Source organism: Canis lupus, chromosome 7, assembly GCF_048164855.1.
Source record: "Canis lupus baileyi chromosome 7, mCanLup2.hap1, whole genome shotgun sequence".
Lineage (NCBI taxonomy): Eukaryota > Metazoa > Chordata > Mammalia > Carnivora > Canidae > Canis > Canis lupus.
In genome coordinates, this window is record NC_132844.1 from 3,880,504 (window position 1) to 3,903,885 (window position 23,382).

Below are 23,382 nucleotides of genomic sequence, written 5' to 3' on the forward strand. Positions count from 1 at the left end.
GCGCGGGGAGAGGCCCGGGTTCAGTGGGCCAGCGCGGGGTCAGGACGGCGGCCAGACCGACGGACAGACGGAGGGTTGGAGGGGCTGAGCCTCTGGGGATGTGAGCCTCCAGGGACATGAGCCTCGGGGAGATGAGCCTTCGAGGACATGAGCCTCCTAGACCATGAGCCTCCTGGATGATGAGCCTCCTCGGCAATGAGCCTCCAGGGACGTGAGCCTTGGGGAGATGAGCCTCCTTCCAGATGAGCCTCCCAGCGATGAGCCTCCGGGGAGGCTGCAGGAAGGCTCGGGCAGCCCTGTGGCTCCGCAGGGTCGGGGCGAGCTCCGAGGGCCGCCCCGGGCAGGGTTGCACCTCAGCTCCAGTCCTTGCCCCGCCCCCAGCCAGGTGTTCGGGTGCCAGGGCCAAGCGCCCCAACCCTGGAATGGAGGGAATGAAGACGCTGGCTCCGAGGCGGCCCGAGGGGCACCACGAGGTGCCCAGTGTGGCCCGTGGCACCAAAGGGACGCTGGGCCAGAAACGGTAGCTTTGACCTGGGGAGCACCCCTGGGTCCTCCCTGTCTCACCGTCCTCATCGCTCAAGCCCAGAACCAGCTGAGAGGAGGTGGTATTTTGTCACACGGCAGGTAAGGAAACTGAGGCGAAGGGAGGTGACCTGCTAAGTGGGGGCCCAGGATGTACACGGCTTGGCTCAAAAACCTGGATTCTTTCTCTGTGCCCAGACCGTCTCCCCCAGAGGTCTTCCCAAAGGTCTTCTATTTCAGACTTTGACAATTAATGAAGTAGATGATGTCGGATGTTGAGGAGACACACAGTCGACCTGCTGCCAGCCTTGGCGGGGAGGCTCTGGGGGGCTGGAGGCTGAGGGGGGAGGCTGCTTCCCCAGCCGCGCTGAAGAGAGCGTCCTTCAGAGGCCTGGATCACCCCGAGCGACCTTGTCTGCTTGTCCCCTCTCCCTTGTCCACCCGTCCTCACGCCCTGCTATTTTAAGGAGGGTGTACTGGGGCCTTTTACACCGCAGATTGGCCTTGCTCCCGGGGGACTCCTCCTCCAGCTGGGAACCACCACACAGGCACGGGATACGTCAAAGACATGGTCCCTTGTCCTCGATGAAAGCCAAGGCTGGAGCAGCAACAAAGCCACACACCATCCATCACAGGGGGAAAGAGCAAAGCTTCCCCAGGGGAGCAGTGGAAGGAGGAGCTCTTCCCCGCCCAGCGGCCTGGGTCGGGGGGAAGGAGGGAGCCCCCACCGCTTTTGCCTTGTGTTTGGCCCTGAGACTGGTGGGGGTGTTTCGCTTTGAGTTTAATCACCAAGTTGTTGGATCGTCCCAGTTAAGCTTCAGTCTAATCTATATTTTCAATATATTGGTGACCTGGGACTTCTCCACAAGATGTTTTCAAGATATGCTGCTGACTCATGTGGATGCCTATTTCTTTCTTTCTTTTTTTTTTATTTTGTTTATTCATGAGAGAGAGAGAGAGAGAGAGAGAGGCAGAGACACAGGCAGAGGAAGAAGCAGGCTCCATGCAGGGAGCCCGACAAGGGACTCGATCCCGGGACCCCGGGGTCACGCCCTGGGCCGAGGGCAGGAGCTTAACTGCTAAGCCACCCAGGCGTCCCCGGGTGCCTATTTCAAACAAAAATGAAATCGGTCCAAACCGAGAACACACTAGGTGTTTCTGTCCTGAGAGATCTTTTAGCCAAGGGACGGTTTTCGAATCTGACTGTAGGGGAGTATTTCCTGGAAACCTTGGATTCCTGAACCTTCCCCACCTCCCCTCTGGGCCCCACTGAGAAAGAACCTCCAGGAGGGAGGCCCGGGGACCTGTTTTAGGGCTCTCTGCTGGGCTCTTGTACCAATCCTCACTGCCTGCGACCCGCTGCTCAGCCCCCGATAGCGCACCTGCTTGATGTGGAACACGGTTTCTCAGGCGGTTCCTTAAGACCCGCTGGTGTCCTCGGAAATATTCGTGGAGGTTCATGAGTTCTCAGGGAATGTTCAACTTCAGTGATAATCTCGAGGAAAAAGTCACTTGAAACATGTTCTGGACTTTCTGTAGAACCACTTTATGATAAAGGGAGATCTGCCTCAAAGCAGAGGAGAAAGTACCAGCCGGGGGGGGGGGGGGGGTGTCAGTGACACATGCCAGACAGTTGGAGGCCAAATGGCACGACGTCAAAGCAGACCGAGTCCTCACACAGCACATGGCGGGACGTGGGTGCGGAACTCGCACCATCCCCTCCCACGTCCTGTCGCAAGTGGCCATTCAGTTGCAACAAGACAACCTCACCCATTGTCTTGAATTGATGCTATCAGTTCGAATTCAGTGGTTTCACAGTTTTGTTTGTGTTTTATCTGCAGAATTTACTTTGGTTTTCAAAATGTATAAAAGCCATAGGTGTAAGGAGTTTCTACCCAGTTTTCTGTTCGATCTACTTAAAGATTTAAAGATCATTTCGGTGCACACCAGGAGAGGTGTCCTATGAAAATGTTTTCCCTTTCACAGGGATCCGTGACGCACACGAGTTTGAGAAACATAGCTCTGCAGCACAGAACATGACCCTCTTACCAAACCCTCTTCCCTTCCCTTCCCTCTTTCCGTGCAAAACACCTCAAACGCCCTCGTCTTTATAATGAGGTCCGTGTTTGTAGCCTCCCCCGGCCCCTGGCAGGCTGGTTCCCAAAGTCCTTTCCTCACCTCACACTTCAACTTCTCCACGTGGGAGCTGCTGCTCCTCAGATCCTCCAGCCCAGCTGCGGATGATGGCCTGACCAGGAGGGGAAAAATAGCAACCTTAGGGAGGCTTACCCTGTGCCTGTGCCGGCGCCTTGACAGCACTTTACATACAATGATACATTTAAACCTTAAAAAAAAAAAATCCTATGAGATACCATTTTCATCCTTATTTATAGAGTAGGAAAGTGAGAGACAGAGAAATTAAGCCACATGCTCAAAATCACACATTTCAGAGTTTTGGGTTTTTGGTTTTTTTTTTTTTTTTTTTTTTTTTTTTCAGTCTCTACTATTAAAGTAGAAGCTCCTCAGCAAAAGTTGCGTCTCATTCATTTCTCTGCCGCTCTCCCCTCATCACAGTATCTGGAACAAGAAAGGCACTCAGTCATTTTTGCTTAAGTAACAGCCTTTTTTGATTTAATGAAAAATCAATGACGGTACTGTTAATGTTCCTTTAAAAAGGCACCTGTAGTGACAAGCGTCAGTCATCGCCTGCTCTGTTTGCTTCCCACTCCTCTTCACGCCCAGAAAATGGAAGAGGGTGACACCGAACTGAGTGACTCAAGACACTGCCTTCTGGCTGAATAGAGGTTGCAAATGCAAGCTAGCACCTGATGCAAATGATTGTAAAGCGTACAGGCCTCATAGACAGGAGTTTTGCGATTCTCATTCTCACCCCAGTGTGACTTTTGCTCTAAATAGTACATTTTTTAACCTCATTTTTTGTTAGAGGCAGAGAGAAAGAGAGAGAAAATGCACTTGAGCACATGCATGAAGTTCACTGCCTCTGAACCTACCACCAAAAGATGTTCTCGAAACTCAAAGTAGCTTGCCACTGGGACTGAGGTTCTGACTTGCAGAATGGAGAATGTGGTTTTTCTCTTGCGGGAGACCACGAGACAACCTAAGGACACCAGATACAGTGGGATTCAACGGAGAGAAGGAAGGAAGTGGCGCCTGACCTCTGGAAGCTTGGGCAAGGTCCTTTGCACCCAGACCCCGGGATTCCCTACTCCGAGGTGGCAGGTCTGAGGCCCCTCTCAGTGGGACCAAGAGTCTAATACTCTCTGGCTGGTGAACTGCGGCGAGGGATAGGAATTCAGTCCAGCCATGTGTTCCACAGAGGAATGGTTTGTGCTGGCTTGGGAACCAGAGAAGCCATAAATCAGAGGTGCAAAGACAGGAGTATGAATAACAAAACTCACTGAACATTTCCTCCTGGGGGTGTCTCTGTGGGTTGTGTGGCACTTAACATTCATCCTTATCTTGTTCATAGACCTCGATTCCTAGAGTTTATGATATTATGTATAATTGTGCTTGATTTGTTTCCTGTTCTTTCAGGGCATGGGCTGTGTGTTTTTCCTCTTCCCCTCTCTCCACACCCTACATAAAATAGACCTGAATTGTCCCTTTGTTGGAAGAATTCATTCATTCCTTTATAGCAGCAGCACTGTGGTCCAGGGTGGAGTGAAGGAAAGAACATCAGGGTCAGAAGGTGTGGGTCTTGTGCTGGGAGTTCCTTGCTACATGAGCCTGGAAAACCAAAGTAGCCTCTCAGCCTCAGAATGCCAGGCCCGTGTGGCCTACCTCCCGGGTGTCTGTGGGAACTGAATAAACTCACCTCGGCGACACTATGAGACACGATGCAAATAAAGGGCACACAGATTGAACATACGTCACCATTACAACTACACCAAAAAATTGAGACATGGGAATAAAGCCTGGAGGAACTCAGGCAAAATATCGGACAGTGATTTTGTTAGGACCTTAGGATTACAGGTGATCTTCATTTCTCTATTTTTCAAATGTTCTGAATCATGCAAGCATTTAAAAAAAAAAAGAAGAAGAAGAAGAAGAAGAAGAAAGTAATGTCTTGTTATTATTGGCCAGGTCTTCCTGATTTCCTTGGAAAGTCCTCCCTTGCTTTCCTCCCCAAGGCCAACGCCCCAGCCCAGGCCCTCCACACCCCAGCCTTGCCTCCCCATTCCAGCCCGCAGCCCACCTGCATCTGAAGCCAACACCGGCTCCCCCCACCTCTGCTTTCATCATGAAAACCTCCCTTGGCTCCCTTTCTTATTCTCTCTCACATCAGAACCCACTCCTGCGCCTGACCTTCAGCTCCACGGAGGGGTGACTGCACATTCTTTCCAGCCACTCCCAAAGCGTCTTCGGCTCCAGTTAGCCAGTCTCGACACTGCGTTGGGGTCACAGCAAAGAGGAGGCTATAGCCAGCCAGAAACATGTGTAGTTTGGCTCAGACAGTTTCTTACAAAGCTTGAGCCAGCCCTTAAAAATCGTGTTTTCACATCAAAATCCAAACTTCAGTTTTTTTCTTTAAAAATAGAGAGATCTGGCAACACAGATCCTCCATTCTCTCAAGGCTACAATCTGGAAACAGTGGACAGGAGCTGAGTAGCTGCTCCCTTGGATGGGGGCCTGTGGTCCCACCACTCACAGTGGGGCCTCTACTGTCCCACAAGGCCCCTTTGGGAAAAGTAGGGAAAGGCATTTCTTCCCCTAAGCAGAAGCAGCCTCGCCCTGAAGGCACAGCTTAACAAGTCCAGCAAAGGCTGGATGGATTTTGGTCTCTATTCTCCAACGGAGCTGGGGTCTCTCATTAAGGGCCCAGCTGGCATGAGCATAAACACCAGCTCAGCCCTCACAACAAGGCAGTTAGGCGCTCGGCCTCTGTAGGCTCACATATTAAAATGTCCACAGTAATGGCCATCTGGGCTCCAATTCCACGTATCTGTGGTACTCTCAGCCCTGCCCTCCGCTTTGTGTCCACACCGTCTTCCCTCCACCACACGATGGCTGCCAGAGCTGAGTCCTACCTGCCTCTTCATTTAGCATGTCTGACAGCTCTCGATCATATACCAGCCATGCACCCTAGTCATTGGGGTGACCCACAACACCCACACACTAGTTATATCTAGACATTCGTGCACCTGAAGTTCTGACCAAACTAAATGGACTCCATCCCAATAGGGAAGAGTGGTTCTGTAATAGGAAGATGGAAAAGTGGGAATGAATTCTGGAAGGGCAATCCACGTATATTCACTATCCTTTCTCTTGGTAGGAAAGAAGATGAAAGAGAAGAAAAACCATGGCTGCTAAATTTTTAACCTGCGATTTCTGCCTTAGATGTGCCCCTGGTTACTATGGAAACCCCTTGCTGATTGGAAGCACCTGTAAGAAATGTGACTGCAGTGGAAATTCAGATCCCAACCTGATCTTTGAAGATTGTGATGAGGTCACCGGCCAGTGTAGGAACTGCCTCCGCAACACCACGGGATTCAAGTGTGAACGCTGTGCCCCTGGCTACTATGGGGATGCCAGGATAGCCAAGAACTGTGCAGGTACGCTACTGTAGATCCCATCCAGCGTGCACACTGAATTCAGGTGGATCAACGCTGGGGAAAACTGCAAGTGCCCCCTTGTCACTTTTCCAGGGCCATGTGCATTCTTAGGAACGTGCATCCCAAACTCACCAAGGGTAGATTACTATCAAGGCTACTGGTATAAGTCAGATCATGGGTACAATAAACCATGAGACAGTCACACAAATGAACCTTCACCTTATCTTATATTCTTCTGATTTTTTTTAAAGATTTTATTTATTCATGAGAGACACAGAGAGGGAAAGAGAGAGGGACCGAGACACAGGCAGAGGGAGAAGCAGGCTCCATGCAGGGAGCTGGACGTGGGACTCGATCCCAGGTCTCCAGGGTCACGCCCTGGGCTGAAGGCGGCACAAAAATGCTGAGCCACCCAGGGATCCCCATATTCTTCTGATTTTGATCAAAGAAGTAAAACAGACTTCCACAGATTATCTATCATTGACCAGAATTCTGAAGGGAAATTTGCAAGATTTATCTCAGTTCTCTTATTCTGGAAGCCATGTTCTTTTATCAGTTATGTTTGGTAAATTTCTTAGTGAAATAGATGAGCAAGCCAAGGGTGCAGTGTAGTCATCCCCCAATTTCCTCAAATTGTCAAAGTAAAATATTGCAGGGATAGTGTAAGAAATCTTCCTGGTTAAACTTCAGCTAGACTGAAATGCACACGTGTTACTCGTGATCTCTCTAATCCACTTGCTGCATAGAGTGAAGCGCTTCGGAAACAAAGGTAAATTGCCTTCTTCTAGAAGCAAAGGAAGGTTAAGATGGAATATATCTTCTCTTTTGTGACTTTGAGAGGAAGAGGCCTTGTGCTCTCGCGGCACGCTTCTACTGGAATCCCCCTCACTGAAGCAGATTCCCACCTGAAAAGATTTTAAGGAGCAAAGAGTTTAAAGTTGGGAAGAAGGCACATAGGATCTGCAGAAGTCACAGTAAAAGTAAACACGTCTACAAGAAAACGAAGTGCACTAAGGCATAGCTCCCGGGGCAGGAGAGGACTTCCGTGTCCAGTCCCATCAGACTGAAGAGAGAAAACCAGCATCCAAAAGAGTGTGGGCAAAATCAAAGTTTTAGACCCTGAAGTTCCGATTCTCAAAACATTTACTAAACTTAGGTTAAACTACATCGATGCAGATCACTCTTAGGAAAGATGCTAACATTGGAAGCCATGAAGCAGGATCTCGCTGAATTGCCTAATGAATCTCCCCCTTGTGGAACATTACACGGCTAAAATGTAATAAATGCACGTCCCTCTTGAAGCTAATTTTTTATGATTATTCTGTAAAGACAGTTAAGAAGTGGGGGAGAATTCACAATACCATTCCAGCTCATGGCTAACATCGATAGCTTGGGATATCTTTTTAAAATATTACAGATTAAAAATAAATGAATAAACAAACAAATAAATAAATAAATAAATAAATATAAAATATTATAGATTAATTGCTACTGAGAAATTTAGCGGAAAATGAACAGCCTGATGAGATTGGGGTGTTGTTTTTGGTTTTCGGTTTTTCCAAAAACCTTCTTGAAAATCATTAGTAGATTAAGAATGAGCTCTCAGGTCTTCTAAATTCACATAAATATCTTCCCGAATCTTCCCACGACATTAATCCTAGCCATCCCACTGATAGCTATCATTTGGAGGTTTGAAGTCAGCCTTGCCAAGGGTCAAGCACCGTGGGAGCCAAAAATCGCTCTTGAGCCTCCTCCCTCCCTCCCACTGGGCTGCTCCTCCCTCACACCTGGCAATGATCAACCCTAGAGTTGGATTCAACTGGAGAATCCGTCTGCAACCAAAGGAGGGCTCTCAGATTCCCGTTGAATGATGGGTCCCGGGATCGTTCTGTACTTTGTGAAACTTCCCAGGATCTTTCTGGACTGGAGCAATTGCACAGTATTGTCAGAATTCTGAAAAGTTGAGAGAGGAGTCCTAGAAAAGTTAGAGTGACTTCTGTCCCAGGACCACCTTTGACAAGGCCGCTGAGCTCACAGACTCTATAATCAATTCCCATTGGAAGAACTATCTACTGATAGCCAGTATTTCTAGAAACCCGGGAAACATTGCCATATTTGAAGCATTAAGCAACGAATCCCTAACGTCTTGTTTTTGTTTCCCACAGTGTGCAATTGCGGGGGAGGCCCGTGTGACAGCGTAACCGGAGAATGCTTGGAAGAAGGTTTTGAACCCCCTACAGGCACGGACTGCCCAACCATAAGTAAAAATAACAGTACATGATTGACTAACCCCACTCTCTCTAATGTGCTGCAGGTGTAGGATTAAGATGAGCTATGCAATCCCCTCTCTAGAAACTGCCTGAGTCCCACCCCTGGCTTTAACCCTGCCTGTGCCTCCACCAAGTGGACCCTAAGCCAAAGCGATTCGGCGCTCTACTTGATTCCAATTGGCAAACGGGTGATTGACATATTTAAGAGACTCTATTTTAGAAAACTTAAGTCATGAAGCCTTAAAGTTCAGCATCTTACCTTGTGGGTGGACTGAGTTCATTTTAGCTCCTTTTTGTATATTATTCTCAAGTCCTCAGATAACGCAGTATATATCGCACCCCCCACCATTGTCTTCAGACAATGCTTTGCAACACCAGGGAAACCAAAACACTAAGAGACTTAGGTGGCTTTTCCCAAATCACTCTGAAACTGAAGGGGCACCAGAAAGAAAATACGCAGGCCCTGTGGAGTGGAGCTGTCCTCTTACTTTCCTGGGTGTCTCTGCCATTCTTGTCAGTCATATCATAGGCAGTCCTGACGGTGCAGGAGCCTGCTGAACCACTTCAAACAAATGCCCAGAGCTGGTCTTAATGATTTCTCAGGCATCCTTCAAGCTGTTCATCTAGAAAAGTCTATGACTGATTTTTAGAAGTATTTAAGGGAAGGTTTGCCTTAGAAAGCCCTTTTACTGAGAACATAACTAATATTTGCCTCAAAGTAGAGTGGTTTAAAGACTATTTTAACATTCAGATCCTCTCCCCCAAACAAAAGCATCTTGATCTGAGCCCAAGAGATCAATATTACCGATGATTCACACCTTAGAAGATGGTGCAGGACGTGAGGCTCAAGCAAGGCAAAGTTCACATGCTGATCAGCGAGGTCACTTTAAGGCCACCAAGATGCTTGCTCAGCCCCGCACATCTCCTCCACCAGCCCTGATGTGCTGGCTGGGGCGTCATTCCTTCAAGATAGTGTAAAAATGAGACCATGTTAAACTTCAAATAACAAATTAACATATTAACAACTATTAACGCTTCAGTCTTCCTTCATTGGTTCATTAGAAAAGAGTAGAGTCTGAGGAAGAGAGACTGGGAACAGGAAAGTTTCCAAGAGGGGTCAAGACGGGTTTCAAAGCTCGGTCTGCTGTCCTCCTGAGGGTGCCTCGAGGGGCCACTGGGCCCCCCACCCCGATGACAGCAGTAAGAGGAACTCAAATGTGAAATGCAAGGAGTTGGAAGAAACTACAGCCTACTTGACCACATGCCCAGATCGAGCAGATACACGCAAGCAGTGGCATTCTGCAGACCTCCTTATGGCTGCAGTGTTGGTCCAGATGGGCGGTCCGGCCATGCGGAGGTGCTGAGCCACCCCTGGGATAAGAGTAGGAAAGAGGAGGGTACCTGGGTGCCTACCAAACAGGCCTCTTCACCAGTGGGCACCAAGCAAAATCCCAGCAGGAAGAGAGCCATCCCAGGGGGCTGTCCTACCGCTAAAGAGAGGTGGAGAGAGTGCTTCTCCTCGCCCACCCATCTTGCCAATGGCTTGCGCTTCTATGCCTCCTTTCTTTCTCAGTTCAGTGACTGGTGTGTCCACGACAGCCTACTTTCTCTGTTGCATGCATTTTGCATGAACAAAATGCGTTCATTTTGTTATGTTTTAAGTGGGGAGAGGGCCTGACGCACAGGTTGAGTCATCTTAGGCCCTAATGTGCTTTGAACGCAAGGTCTGGTTCTGACCCCGACCAGCTCCTTGGGAAACAAACATAAAAATGATATGAACCGAGGAAGTCCGCGTAATGATCTGCTAGAGCACAAGCTTCCTGGGTGACTCCATTTTAAAAAAACGACATGTCCATTTTACCTCCAGGCTGTGATAAGTGCATCTGGGATCTGATTGATGACCTTCGGTTAGCGGCGCTGTCGATTGAAGAAAGCAAATCTGGTCTGTTGAGTGTATCGTCCGGTGCGGCTGCTCATAGGCACGTGAATGAACTCAACTCCACCATCTACCTCCTCAAAGTATGTGGCCATGTTGCACCTGCAGGCGTATCCCATGCTCGTTTGTGGAATTGCTCCTATGACTCAGTCCCTTCTATCATCCGAGGCCCATAGCTGTTACGGAGGGAGTGTTGGACTAGGAAATCAGAAAAAGTTGATTGTAATCATGAGCTTCAGCCAAAAGCAAGAGCTTCCGTCTATAAGAGAAGTTAATATGGAAAATGCAGTAACTTCAACAAACAGTATCTATGTACCAAACTACTGAGGGAAGGCAAACGCTCTTACTTCCTTGGTAAAAATGTACATTGGTGATTTGGGTCCTTACCACACACTTACCACTACCTTAACCTCAATTTATGGTGCTTTGAGGAGTTTCTCTAGTAGTTTCTCTCTCTCTCTCTCTCTCTCTCTCTCTCTCTCTCCCACCCTTCCCTTTCTTTCTTATTGATGTACAGTCTCTCTCATTCCCCTCTACACACACACACACACATGCATGCACACGCACACACACTGAAGCACGTACACGGTCAGGGTCTCCTCATGGGTCTTGTGGTTCATATCTAATAAACAAGACAACAGCCAAAAACAGTAGACTGTAACAATACTCACATATCTCAACTTTAAGAGGTGTTTTTCCCCTCTAAATTATGGGCTTCTGTGACAAGCAACAGATTTTTTTTTTTTTAACAATAGTAATTAACTGGAAGGATAATGGAATTAATACTGGCACACGTTTTTTTACTTTGTCAATTTTGCATCATGGGTAAGAGCATAAACTTTGAAACCACACTGATTGCATTCAGACTATGTGACCTTGAGTACATTACTTAATCTGTTCTTTCTTCAGTTTTCTGCACCGGCACTGAGGATAAATAATTGCACCTACCTCATGGGTTGTTGAGAGAATTCAGCAAGCGAGATAGTAGAGCAGTTACAATAGTACCTGTCCTAGAAAGTGCTCATTATTCTACTTTTTAGAAGTGCAAATAGTTAATAATCACAGCAATTGGCCAAATATGCAAAATGTAAAGCAAATCAAGAAGCACAAAATCACAGAGCTGGTTGGACTCCTAGTGAGCATCCTGTTCCAAACTTAGGAATCATTTTTATCCAAACTCATCTGTTTGGATACATGAAGGTACTACTCCTCAGAGGAGTCATCCAGACTCAGGCCTCTTGATACGGCTTGAACTCTCTTTCCTCAGCAGCACAACTTCAAGATACATATAATTATAGCCGACAGGAAATCAGAGCCAGGATTGAAAGGCTTACTCCAAAGTAATCCAGGCAAAAAGCTACATTAGCTCTCTAACTCCTCAAAAATGGAAAAGAAAGGACAAATGATCAGAAATAAAGAAAACTGCTCTGCTTCTCAAAAAATAAATAAATAAATTTCCAAACTCCATTTTACATTACATTTTACATTACATTAATCCTAGTGGGTTCATCATTTCCTCCAGGGCCTGCCAAAATTGGAATTGTAAAGGTCAGATACCCTGGGCCTCCACCAGTCTATATATGGTGCTTTGTGAAATTAGAAAAATGTGCCCTTTCTCCATGACCGGCACAACCCGGGTCAGGGTCTCTGGCCCAGTGAGCAGAGCTTGCAGAATGGTGGCCCTGTAGGCTGCTGGAACCCTTTTGCAGACCCCAATCTTCACACCAGCTTGCAGCAGCCTTCAGACCCCACAGTTTTGATAACAGATGCTCACATTCTACTCCGAGTCCTCTTACACTGAAAGTGTTGTATGTATATATATATTTTTAAAGTTTTATTTATTTGAGGACACCTGGATGGCTCAGCGGTTTAGCGCCTGGCTTCAGCCCAGGACGTGATCTTGGGGTCCTGGGATCGAGTCCCACATCGGGCTCCCCTCATGGAGCCTGCTTCTCTCTCTGCCTGTGTCTCTGCCTCTCTCTCTCTCTCTCTCTCTGTGTGTGTCTCTGATGAATAAATAAATAAAATCTTAAAAAAAGAAAAAGGATTTATTTGAGAAAGAGAGAGCATGCAGGAGGAGGGGCAGAAGGAGAGAGAGTCTTAAGCAGACTCTGCACGGAGCACAGAGCCCGACATGGGGCTCGCTCTCAGGACCCTGAGATCAAGACCTGGGCCAAATCCAAGAGTCAGACACCTGACTCGGTGTGGGCGACCGCACCGCCCAGGTGCCCCTTTGTGTAGATGTTTTTAAAACCTGGTGTGCACATCTGCTGAGTATTTTCAAAACTTTTTTCCCCACAGACAAAATTGTCAGAAAGAGAAAACCAGTACGTCCTAAGAAAGATACAAATCAACAATGCTGAGAACACGATGAAAAGCTTTCTGTCTGACGTGGAGGAGTTAGCTGAAAGGGTATGTATTCAGTTTCTGGGGCTGCCTTCAGAGAAAGGCTTTAGCTGGGGCCGGCCTGGCTAGTCACCAACGATTGAGGCTTAACACAGCGCAGGAAAAATGCAGTGACCCATGTGTCTTAAAATAAATCAAGGCAAGATCTGTGGAGAAAGCTAATATACTTGATCTCTACAGTCTCTTCCCATTTTGATTGCTTTCCTTGGAAAAACTATGTGTATGGGGGAACTTTCATTGTATTTGCTTCTGGTTCATGTGGTTGATATATGTTTCAATTAGGGTAGTCGGTCAGTTGTTTGCCATAATATTTTATGGCTAAGAGCTGTGGAGACTCCAGAAATAAACTTTATTGTATAGAATATATAACTTAAATGTTTGCTGAAGGATGCATTAAAGAATAAAGGAAAGAAGAATCATGCTGAGAAAACAATCTTGCAGGTGGACAGGAAAAAAAAAATCACTTTCAAATTTCACTTGATACCACATGCCAAAATAAATTCCACACAGATCAAGACTTGAGTTTAAACCTCAAATCCATAAGAAAGCAGAACTAAATATTTGTTAAACCTTGAAAAGAAATAACAGTATGCTTCAATACAGCGTGAAGAATCATGATAAAAAGAGGTAATAGATTTGACAAGATAAAATTTCAAATGCCCAGTAAAACAACTAAATCAATGAAAATTTAACTAGACTAAGAAAAATATTGAGGGAAATATGGCTTGTAAAACCTCTCACAAATTAACAAGAAAAACATTAAAACAGGAGCGGAGTCAACATTGAAAGACTATTAAATACATTCCTCAGGAGCCGAATGGAAAAATATCCATCTGTACTAATAAAGAAAAAATATAACTAAGCCACAAGGTGCCGTATTTTACATATTAAAATGTCTGACACGTTTCCCCCCCCTGATTATTCTCTACCAGTGCTAACCAGGGTGCTCTGGAATTTCTACGTTCAAACATTGGTCTTTGGCATTATCAATTGTCAAAATTCCTCTCAAAAACAGCTCTTATTTTCTACAAAAATAAAAGTCAAAATAACTCTAATCGTCTCTTTTGACCCTGGGCCTCTTAAACGTTTAAGAGATTATGCTTTTAAAAAACGTGAATTTTCTAATCTTAGCTTTGGAAGATTCAACTACTTTGAAATGTGTATGAAGAAAAAAAATGAAAATTGTGTCCTTCATTCCCATGCAATGGTGCATATTAATCCAGCCGCAAGCGTATGTAGAAAGCGATGCAATGTCTTAAATTTCAAAGGAGGAAATACCAGGAAAGAAACCTCTGTGAAAAAACTCATTGTTTTTTCATGTCGGTACCATGGTTGGAATTTGCCCAAAGTGTCTCAATTCTTGAGAAAATATTTTCCCCAAGATTAGGTCCTCTCACAGCTCAGACACAGTTACTGATCCTTTTGTTGTACAATTTTTCCACTTCCAGTAGAAGGTAAATGCAGGCTTTCATAGGGAGGAAATAGCATGAGCTTAAAAGTGACATCACAGTAGAAAAGGCTCCTGGGCACCAAGAACAGAGGTTGGTGATAAAGCTCCTGAAACTTCCAGCTACTTCCACTGACTCTTATTGAAAATAAGGTCCTTCTAACTTTGACAACAGTCCAGATGGCATAAGAACCCGCTAAAACATTTTGAAACAAATGCCCAGAGCTTAATGACCTCTCAAGCATCCTTCAATCCTTTAGTCTAGAAAAGTCCGTGATTGATTCTTGGAAGGATTTAAGAAAAGGATTGCCTTAGAAAGTCTCCTACACATAAGTAACTAATATTTGCCTTTAAATAGAATGAAGGAGTTCACTGTAGGTTCCCACGGTGATTTTTTTTTTTTAATCACAGTAATGTTGCCTCTTGAATTTGAAAATACCTGCCTGCAAATTGGCGTTATAAACCTCGTGAGACCCGAAGCTCACAATTCACATTAACCTAAAGTTACTGGTTTTGTCCCAACCTTCACAACCAAGTCCCCTTTTGGAAAATTCTACAGCCCTTTCCTGCCCTCTGACTTCTGGGAACCCCCCGAAAGGGTGCCCGGGTGTTGGTCTTCACAGATAGGCCTGCTCTAAAGGACCTCACTCTTCCAGCCCTGCTGATCATGTCTGCAAGGAAGTGCCAAAGGCTATGTCGCGATTGCACCTTCCCATGTTCCCGAGCCACCATGCTCAGAGTGGCACTAGGCTACAAGTGAAAGTAGAGGTGGGGGCCCTCTCCCAAGCTCAGCGCTCCCCCTTACCAACCGGAACTTGACTTTGCAATGCAGAGCCCAAGGCATGGAGCCCAGTCTCCAAGGGCTGGCTCAAGGGGTGCTACACCATCCCCTCCACTTCTCCACCTCCTCTCTCTCCACCCTCCTCCTTCAGCCACAACAAAGCTCCCTGCTTATCAGTGCATCAGAGAGATGTTTAGGACCACAAGGAAAGTAGGTCAACTGTAGACATCAAAAGCGCCTGAGCCTCCTTTCTGATCCTGATAAAAACGTAGGGCAAAAAATATGTTTGAATTCCGAAAGCGTCACTTAACACCTGGTGTATAAGGGATTGTGCTGGGTGCTAGATGTTGAAACGAACATGATGATAGAGCATAAACCCTGCTCTCAAGCAGCTCACAGTCTAGCAGGGAAAACAGGCGTGTAAAATAAGATAATAATATATAGCATTCGGTAAGAGGCATGCTACAGGGCGAAAGAGAGAACTCTAAGGAAGAAATACTGAATTTGTGATACTTGAGGAAATGCTTCTCAGAGAAGGTGAGTATTGACCTATGTGTTTCCTTTTTTTTTTTTTTCTTTTTTAAGATTTTATTTATTTATTTGATGGAGAGAGAGCACAAGCAAGGGGAGTAGCAGGCAGGGGATAGAAGGAGAAGCAGCAGGCTTCCCACGGAGCAGGGAGCCTGATACGGAGCTCGATCCCAGGACCCTGGGGTCATGATCTGAGCCAAAGGCAGGCGCTTAACCGACTGAGCCACCCGTGTATTGTTTACACATGGGTATGTATTTCAAAATGACTGGGAGTTTATCAAATACTTCCAAACAAGAGAAAATACTGCAAGAGCAGAGAGATGTTCATAGTGTGTCCTTAGAACTAGAAGACCCTTGGCCATGGCCTAGTGCAGGATTAGCTGTAAGGCAAAGAGCAGGAGATACTGCTGAAGAAGTTCTCAGAAGCCAGATCACAAGGAACGTCGACCACCACGCTCAAGAACAGGCGCACTTCAGCCCGTGGACTCTGGAGAACACTGATGTATTTACACAGGACAATGAACTGCTCAGATTGGAAATTTCAAAAACATTCCTCTGCAGTAGGGATGATGGATTGGCGAGGGAAGACTGAAGATCCTGACTCCAGTAGTCTGGAAAATTGCCTCAGTAGTCTAGGTAAGCCAGGTTGAGTACTACCTTGCCTTCACTTGAAAGAACCTGCAGTGACTAGGAGTCAATGAGGACCGTGGTGGCACGGAACAGGAAGAGAGGCCGGAATGGCAAGCAGAATAAGAACAATGTGGTGACCAGTTGGACATGAGTAACAAGGAAGGACGCTCTGGTGTAGAGACATGACTTTTCTAGGATTACAGAATGGGGGTGCCCGGCTGGCTTGGTCAGTAGAGCATGTGATTCTTGACCTCAGGATCATGAGTCCAAGCCCCGCGTTGGGGGTAGAGATTACATTTAAAATAAATAAGTACGGGGACGCCTGGGTGTCTTAGGGGTTGAGCGTCTGCCTTTGGCTCAGGAAGTGATCCTGGAGTCCCGGAATCGCGTCCCGCATCGGGCTCCCTGCATGGAGCCTGCTTCTCCCTCTGCCTGTGTCTCTCCCTCTCTCTGTGTGTCTCTCATGGATAAATAAATAAAATCGTTTAAAAATAAAATAAGTAAGAAAATAAATAAAAAATATCAAAAAATCAAATTACAGAATGAATTACTCTGGACATTTTTCTATGGACACCCAGAGGGCAGTTAGAGAAAGAGTTGAGCCTGTAGCTCAGAGGAAAAGATTTCAGAAGCCATCCACATTCAGGAGGCAGGGACACCCACGGTAGGTATCCCTGTACACATCCTGAAATGGCACACTGGTATTCCCACTACTGTTTTGTCCAGTAACAACCTTATTTACGCTAATCTCCCAGAGTGACCACTGAAAGTTTTTCCTTTCCCTTTCAAAAGTGTCACAGTGCAAACAATAATGTATATGATCAACCTAGATATTGATTATCAACCCTCACTTAGTCTGGTTGATTTTTTTTTTTTCTAAATCAGTAATCTAGATACACCACCCTTGATGCACTGTATTACCAAAGAGTTCTTGCCACTTTTTATATCAAAAAGGTACAAGGAATGTTTGAGGTCGAAGTGAGTAAATGATTCATCTATTTGTAATGTAAACCATCAACTGGTTTACAGTTGTGAGTTATTTTTTTTTAATTTTAGCTCTTAAAGCAGGATGCCGCAGTTTTACCATGCGGTTTTACCATTATTTTTCTTCCATAAGCAAAGTTAGAGAAAAAAAATAAAACTTTCAAGTAAGGCATCACTATCTATTAGAGCCAATAAATTTCCAATTTAAAGTGATGGCCGTTCTTTACCACGAATGGAGACTTTTATTAAATATATAGCGTATATCCAGGCGCCCTCTGGTGTTCGTCGGAAAGGAGTTTTTTCAGAAGTATTGCATTTTTCTCCGGCCTTTCATTGCTTCAACTTCAAAGTTTCCTTATCAAGAAATAAGTTAAATGAATACAGTAATTAGGACAGGCCTTTTTCTCTGAAGGATGAAGCCAAAGTAAAAAAAAAAATTTTTTTTTTAAGTGTTGCGCTTTGCAAATATAACTCAAACTGAATCAAAAATAACTTGTTAAAAATTTCTAGATGTTTTAAATGTCTGCATCCATAATTTTTAAAAGCGGGGAGAACTGACATCAGAGTAAGATTCATCTTATTTTCTGCATCGTATAATATTAAAATGGCCCCAGATTTTGTGTGACTGGAAAGCATTAGAACAAGGCAGGAGGAAGACGGGCCTTGGAGGAAGGACGTGATGACTCAGATGCAGGGTCCATTCGGAGGGCCCGCTGTTTGGGGGAGCATCACCGCTGCACAGGGAGCTTTATATGGGAGACATTGGGGCTCACTTGACAGAAAGCCTCTGGGGCACATGCTTGCTCTGATGCCATTTCTGCATTCTCTGTGGGTTATGCCTGGAAAGCATAAAGCATTCCATGTAAAATCATGTCATAATCCCCCGGCTGGGACACTGAGGCCTCAGAGGAGAGGATTTTGAAAAGACCCCTCCCCTGTCCTGGTGCAGCAGCAGTGGGCAGACCAGCCTGCAGTCCACTCAGATACCGCAGCCTTTTGTTAAGAGACCTGAGCCCAGAAAAGCACCAGATGAGGCCGATGGGCATCTACCAAGTGTCAGACAGGAGAATTTCCCCTCTTACACATAAGCCATGAGTCGATCTTTCCAGTGCTCCGCATCCCCAATGCCCTGCACGCAGGCCAGGGTCCCGGCCTTGAACCATTTCTTAGATGAGCTTCTGTCCTTGCACACACAGAAACACGCACGTGCACATACATACCCACTCGTCCTTCCAGAAGCTGCATTCGAGTGGGGATCTCATCTCGACAAATACTGCATGGGAGCTCTGACACGGAAGCTCCCAAGCGGAGAGGATGGAGTCTGCTTCTCAGAGAAGAGTCTCAATTCACTCTGGGCCAGATCTGCCAGGGGAGCCCTTTGTACCCAAGTGCCATCAGTGTCCCTGGGAATTTGGACTGCGGCACGGAAAACCACACTGAGCCCAGGCAGCATGATCCCTCCCACCTCTGGGGTAATTGGGTGTCAGCACTGGCTGGACCACCCAGGAGCAACCCCTGGACGCGCAAGCATTTCAAGGTCTGCCTACTTTCTCAACAGTCTCCCCCACCCCACCCCCGCCACTGGGAAACTTGACGCTCTTCCGTCCGCACAATGTCAGATTGGTCAGCAGACATGGGTAATTTCCTAGTCTGGAATCCGGAGCTACAGTAAAAATTCAAAGAGTAAATTACATATACAAGGCGGTTGGTTTGGACTGAACCGTGACCAGCGCAGAGGACTCTGGCTGAGTTCAGAGCATCCTGCAGTTCCAAAGTGGGCCATCACGTCTGCCTGCAACGCATGAGTTCTGGGACCATTTTAGGTGTTCCAGAGCTTTCCGTGCCCAGGAACTTTGTGTGTAATGGAATACGGTATGCCCACCCGCCGCTACATGCACGTACACAACATCCCCTTCTCGTAAAGTTAAGCTGGTGTTTATATGGATTATTTGTAGGAAAGTCAAGCCTTGAGAAGGGGCAAGCTGGCTCAGAAGGAAAGCATGGATACCATTAACCACGCAACTCAACTCATGGAGCAAGCTCATGACATGAGGGATAAAATTCAAGGTAAATATATTCTCCTCTCCTACAGCTCAATGTCAAGGAATCATTCGTGTTTGTTAAAACAACAGAAATATGGTCACTCTTCATGTTTACTCTGTGCCAGGAACTGTTAGATATAAGGTAATATATATGCATTTATGGTATTTCATATATATGAAATATATGTGATCTATACACTACTCATATACAATACATACATTTTATATATACATGAAATATCATAAGTGCATATATATAATATTATATATATATTGTATATAATATGAGTAGTGTATAGATCATATATAGGTCCTCTAGTTTATATATAATATGAGTAGTGTATCTGTTATATTTGGTCTCCTAGTTTGTCCGTCTAGGAGCCCCAAGTACTCATCTCTACTTTCTATGTGTTGGTTGTCAAGAATAAATGTATAGAATCATTCCCTTTCCAGGCATTTCAAGGAGATGGAAGGCCAGATTACCTTTCCAGCAGAAGAAATGGAATTGCTATGGTGTCTCTAAAATGCAAGAGCTGAGTAGGAGTCATGCTTTCTGGACACTTTACAGCAAAAACACTGCCTTTAGAGTGGCAGGAAACTGTCCACTAATCCAAACTGTCTTAAGGTGTCTCTACGATGCCATTTCCCAAAGACCAGGCAGGCAATGTGCTCCGGTCCCCAGTCCAGAAGAAAAGCCTGGAGGAGGGGTCCCGGGGGGCATGTGAGATTTCTTTACCCTAAAGCCTTGTGGCTTTACCTTCCCTCTTAGGGGAGGACTTCTTTGTGCTCTAACTTCTGATAAGTGCTGGCTATATTTTGAGGACTGTCTTAATAGCCTACTGAAAACCAGCCTTCAATTAGCCAACAGAAAATAGGCACTTTCACTCATTATAAAAAGAATTTCCGTGGGTTACAGTCTGCTAAGGTACAGTATTTGTGTGTGTCCACAGCTTTTATCCTATGTATTAAGAGTTGGGTGACAACAACAAGTGCATCTCAGGGCACAATGGCAGTGAAGGAGCCCACAGTGGGAAGGTCATATCTTTATATTGAAGTATAAGGAGCATATTCCAGGCAAAAGGATGAATGGAGCCGAGATTAGACACTTGCTATATTTTCTTTGCTGCCTGTACTACACAATAAAAATAAATGGCATGCATTTCAGACACCCCTCAATCCCGTCCTCACTGTCTTGTGCTTTTGCATCTACCAGTAAAACATTTTTTTCCTGTGACATTTTAGAGTTACTATTGATTTTTTTTTTCAAAAAGTAAGATTGAACTTAGATGAGCCGACCTCATCTAATTAAGAAATAAATGCCCCTCTAGGCAGCAAATAAAGCAAACATCCTCGTAAGCCATTCAGAGAAAATAATTCACCTTGGCTGCGGTAAATCTTTTATTCTAACATGTTTCATTTGGAAGGCATCTAAGCCCTCTATTTGACCCTTTAAGCACTGGAGAAGATGAAAGAAATACAAAAGAAATATAAATGGGAAACAATAATTTCCATCAGTTTACCTTTTAAAAATAATGTATGAATAGTCTCCAAAGACTAAGGCAAAAAAATGTTATTGCCTACATTTCCTTTTTCTAATCTACGCCAGACATGGCTAAAATAAAACAGGCCCCAATTGAACATGTAGTATTTGGAGCAAAATGCCAAAGAAGTCAGCACTGCAAGTGCTAGATCTAAGGGGGGTAGGGTGGGGAGGGGGACTGATGTTTAGCTTATTTCTGAGTTAATATTATAGATTTCACTTGAAAAGTGAATGTTTAATCCCTTCATAAGTTTTGTTTGTAGCGTATCTCGGTTTCCCTATGACTTTCTCGGTAATATTCACAACGTTAAAAGCCTCTTACCCGTTTATCTCTCTTCCTTCAGAATTTAGGAATGCTACACGGTACCAATAGTGTGTCCTGCTTTTGCCCAACCATCTGTAAAATAACTATTGGTGACCTTCAAGCTATTATCCATATAAAATACAAGGCCTTATCTGGTTTGATTTATGTGACGCCACTGTTTGTTTACCCATCTTGTCTGGCCAACCGCATAGATCATAGTAAACCACAGACACACAATCTCATTTGTGCCAGGAAGATAAAATGCTTCCTCCCAGAGCTGTCAGAGGACAAGGTGGCAATTACATAACTCTCATCTGATCATATTTAGAAGGAAGAGAAAGTCAAAGAACAATTCAGCTCTGTTGACATGTAGACAACTGGTCTCATCCCTCGGAACATCAGCAGTGCCTTTGGTTCTAAAATTCTCCACCCTACTTACGGAAGCGGGCCGAAAATGAGCCAGCATTAAAATGGCCCAGTCTTGACAGTCATACTACAGAAGGCAATTGCAGAATGTGGTGTGTATACACACAAAATTTATAAATCTATATGAACAAATAAACACTCAAACCTCTATGTCATATCTGGCCTATGGAATACTCTGAAACACCTACTTGAACTACTATCAATATGCTCTCATTTTGGTTTAGAGCTTTGGGCAGATAAATTGTGGCTAAAATAGAATTAATGCCTCTAACACATCCTATGACAGGTGCTACCTCAGACGATTTTCTCTAGTTATGTATTTTATTTAAAAAAAAAAAAAAAAGGTTGATCAAAGACCCTGGATTTGTGTGTGTTAAATATTAATGTTCAGACATTACTATGGAAACCAGACACTGTGAAGTCAGGACAGACTTTACATTAATCTCATTCCCATTCTGAAGACAGCAAATGGGAAGCAGAGTTGTTTCCTCAGGTTTTAATTCTCCTTGGAATATATGGTGAACTCCAACCCTGGCGACCAGTGCTTGCAGCGTGAGCATCGGTACGCTGTCTCTGAATGAAGCCCTCTTTCCATTTTAGGATCCACCCAGCCCTTTGCCCTCACTCCCCGTGTTTTCAGTGTTTTCAGTGACTGGGAAACGCCCAGACCCCCCACTGTGCTTTCTTTCCCTCACTGTGTCCTGCCTTTCAGAGATCAACAACAAGATGCTTTACTACGGGGAAGAGCACGAACTGACCTCTGAGGAAATCTCTGAGAAGCTTGTGTTGGCCCAGAAAATGCTGGAGGAGATCAGACGCCGTCAGCCATTCTTCACACAAAGGGAGCTAGTTGATGAAGAAGTAGATGAAGCCCATGAACGTAAGTATATCCACTTGCAGAGCACGTGTCTGCTTCCGTTGTGGGTCCAAGCGAGGACACTGAGCCACGGGGGAGCATTTCTGGTCGAATCAAGCAATCCTCAATATTTGCAGCTATTTTTTAAAAAGATTTTATTCATTTATTTGAGACAGAGAGACAGAGAGAGAGAGAGCATGAGTGGGGAGAGGGGCAGAGGGACAGGGAGAAGCAGACTCCCCGTGAAGCAGGGAGCCCAACACAGGGCTGCATCCTAGGACCCGGGGATCATGACCTGAGCCAAAGACAGACACTTCACCGACTAAGCCACCCAGGTGCCCCTATTCACTGCTATTTAGAACCTTGGACATGGTCTCAGGTAATCCAAGATTTTTACATCCAGGCCCAACCTTGAGCTTTTGAAAACAGCTGACATGCCACACAGAATCTATAGACCTGAAACTCCTGAGGACAAGAAACAGGGACTTCACAGTTGATGAAAACGTGTAAAATAGGGGAAGAAAACCTAAGAGGAACCAATTTTCAGAATTACAATAAAAGAAATTTTATCGAGAAGGCGGTAAAGCCACAGGCCCAGCAACATTCATGTTCTGAGGTCTGAGAAGGACTTTTAATGACTCTTAACCTCCAGTGCAAATTTAACACTTGCTTTCATGATGACTGTAGACAAGAAACCATGGTAGGATCAGGGAACCTATGACTTGGTCGCTCGATCGGTTATCAACGACTCACCCAAACATATTCATTTAAAATGATCACCATTTATTTGCTCGTGATTTCATTGGCAATTTGGGCTCAACTCAACCTGGACAGCTGATTTCTGCTCCACGTAGCACGAGCTGGCCTCCCTCCTCTGCCTGGGGCCTTAGCGGGGATGGCTGGGCCTCTCCCCCTAGTCGGGTGTTACCCTCAAGGAGCCTTGCCCAGGTTCATTCACAGGCAGCAGCCTTCCAGGAAGGCAAGAATGGAACTCAACCATGTTGTATCTATCTTACTGGCCCAGACCAGCCCAGATTAAAGGTGTGAGGAAATAGGTTCTACTCTTGATGGCAAGAGTTGTGAAGAATCCATGTCCCTTTTAATCTCTACAATCAACAAGAGAAGCCATGGACT

At 45.4% G+C, this 23,382-nt stretch overlaps 1 protein-coding gene across 2 annotated transcripts in view; it reads left to right on the plus strand.

The window, feature by feature from the left end:
* The window catches only part of LAMA4 (laminin subunit alpha 4), a 142,688-nt gene that overhangs the window by 57,400 nt on the left and 61,906 nt on the right, over positions 1-23,382 (plus strand). The window contains exons 5-10 of one of the 2 annotated variants that reach the window (XM_072831699.1): positions 5,881-6,095; positions 8,261-8,356; positions 10,233-10,384; positions 12,603-12,713; positions 19,036-19,147; positions 22,105-22,272. In XM_072831699.1, coding sequence (XP_072687800.1) covers positions 5,881-6,095; positions 8,261-8,356; positions 10,233-10,384; positions 12,603-12,713; positions 19,036-19,147; positions 22,105-22,272 — 854 coding nt within the window. Of the gene's footprint in view, positions 1-5,880; positions 6,096-8,260; positions 8,357-10,226; positions 10,385-12,602; positions 12,714-19,035; positions 19,148-22,104; positions 22,273-23,382 lie in introns of both variants that reach the window. The other variant, XM_072831700.1, reaches the window with a different exon arrangement.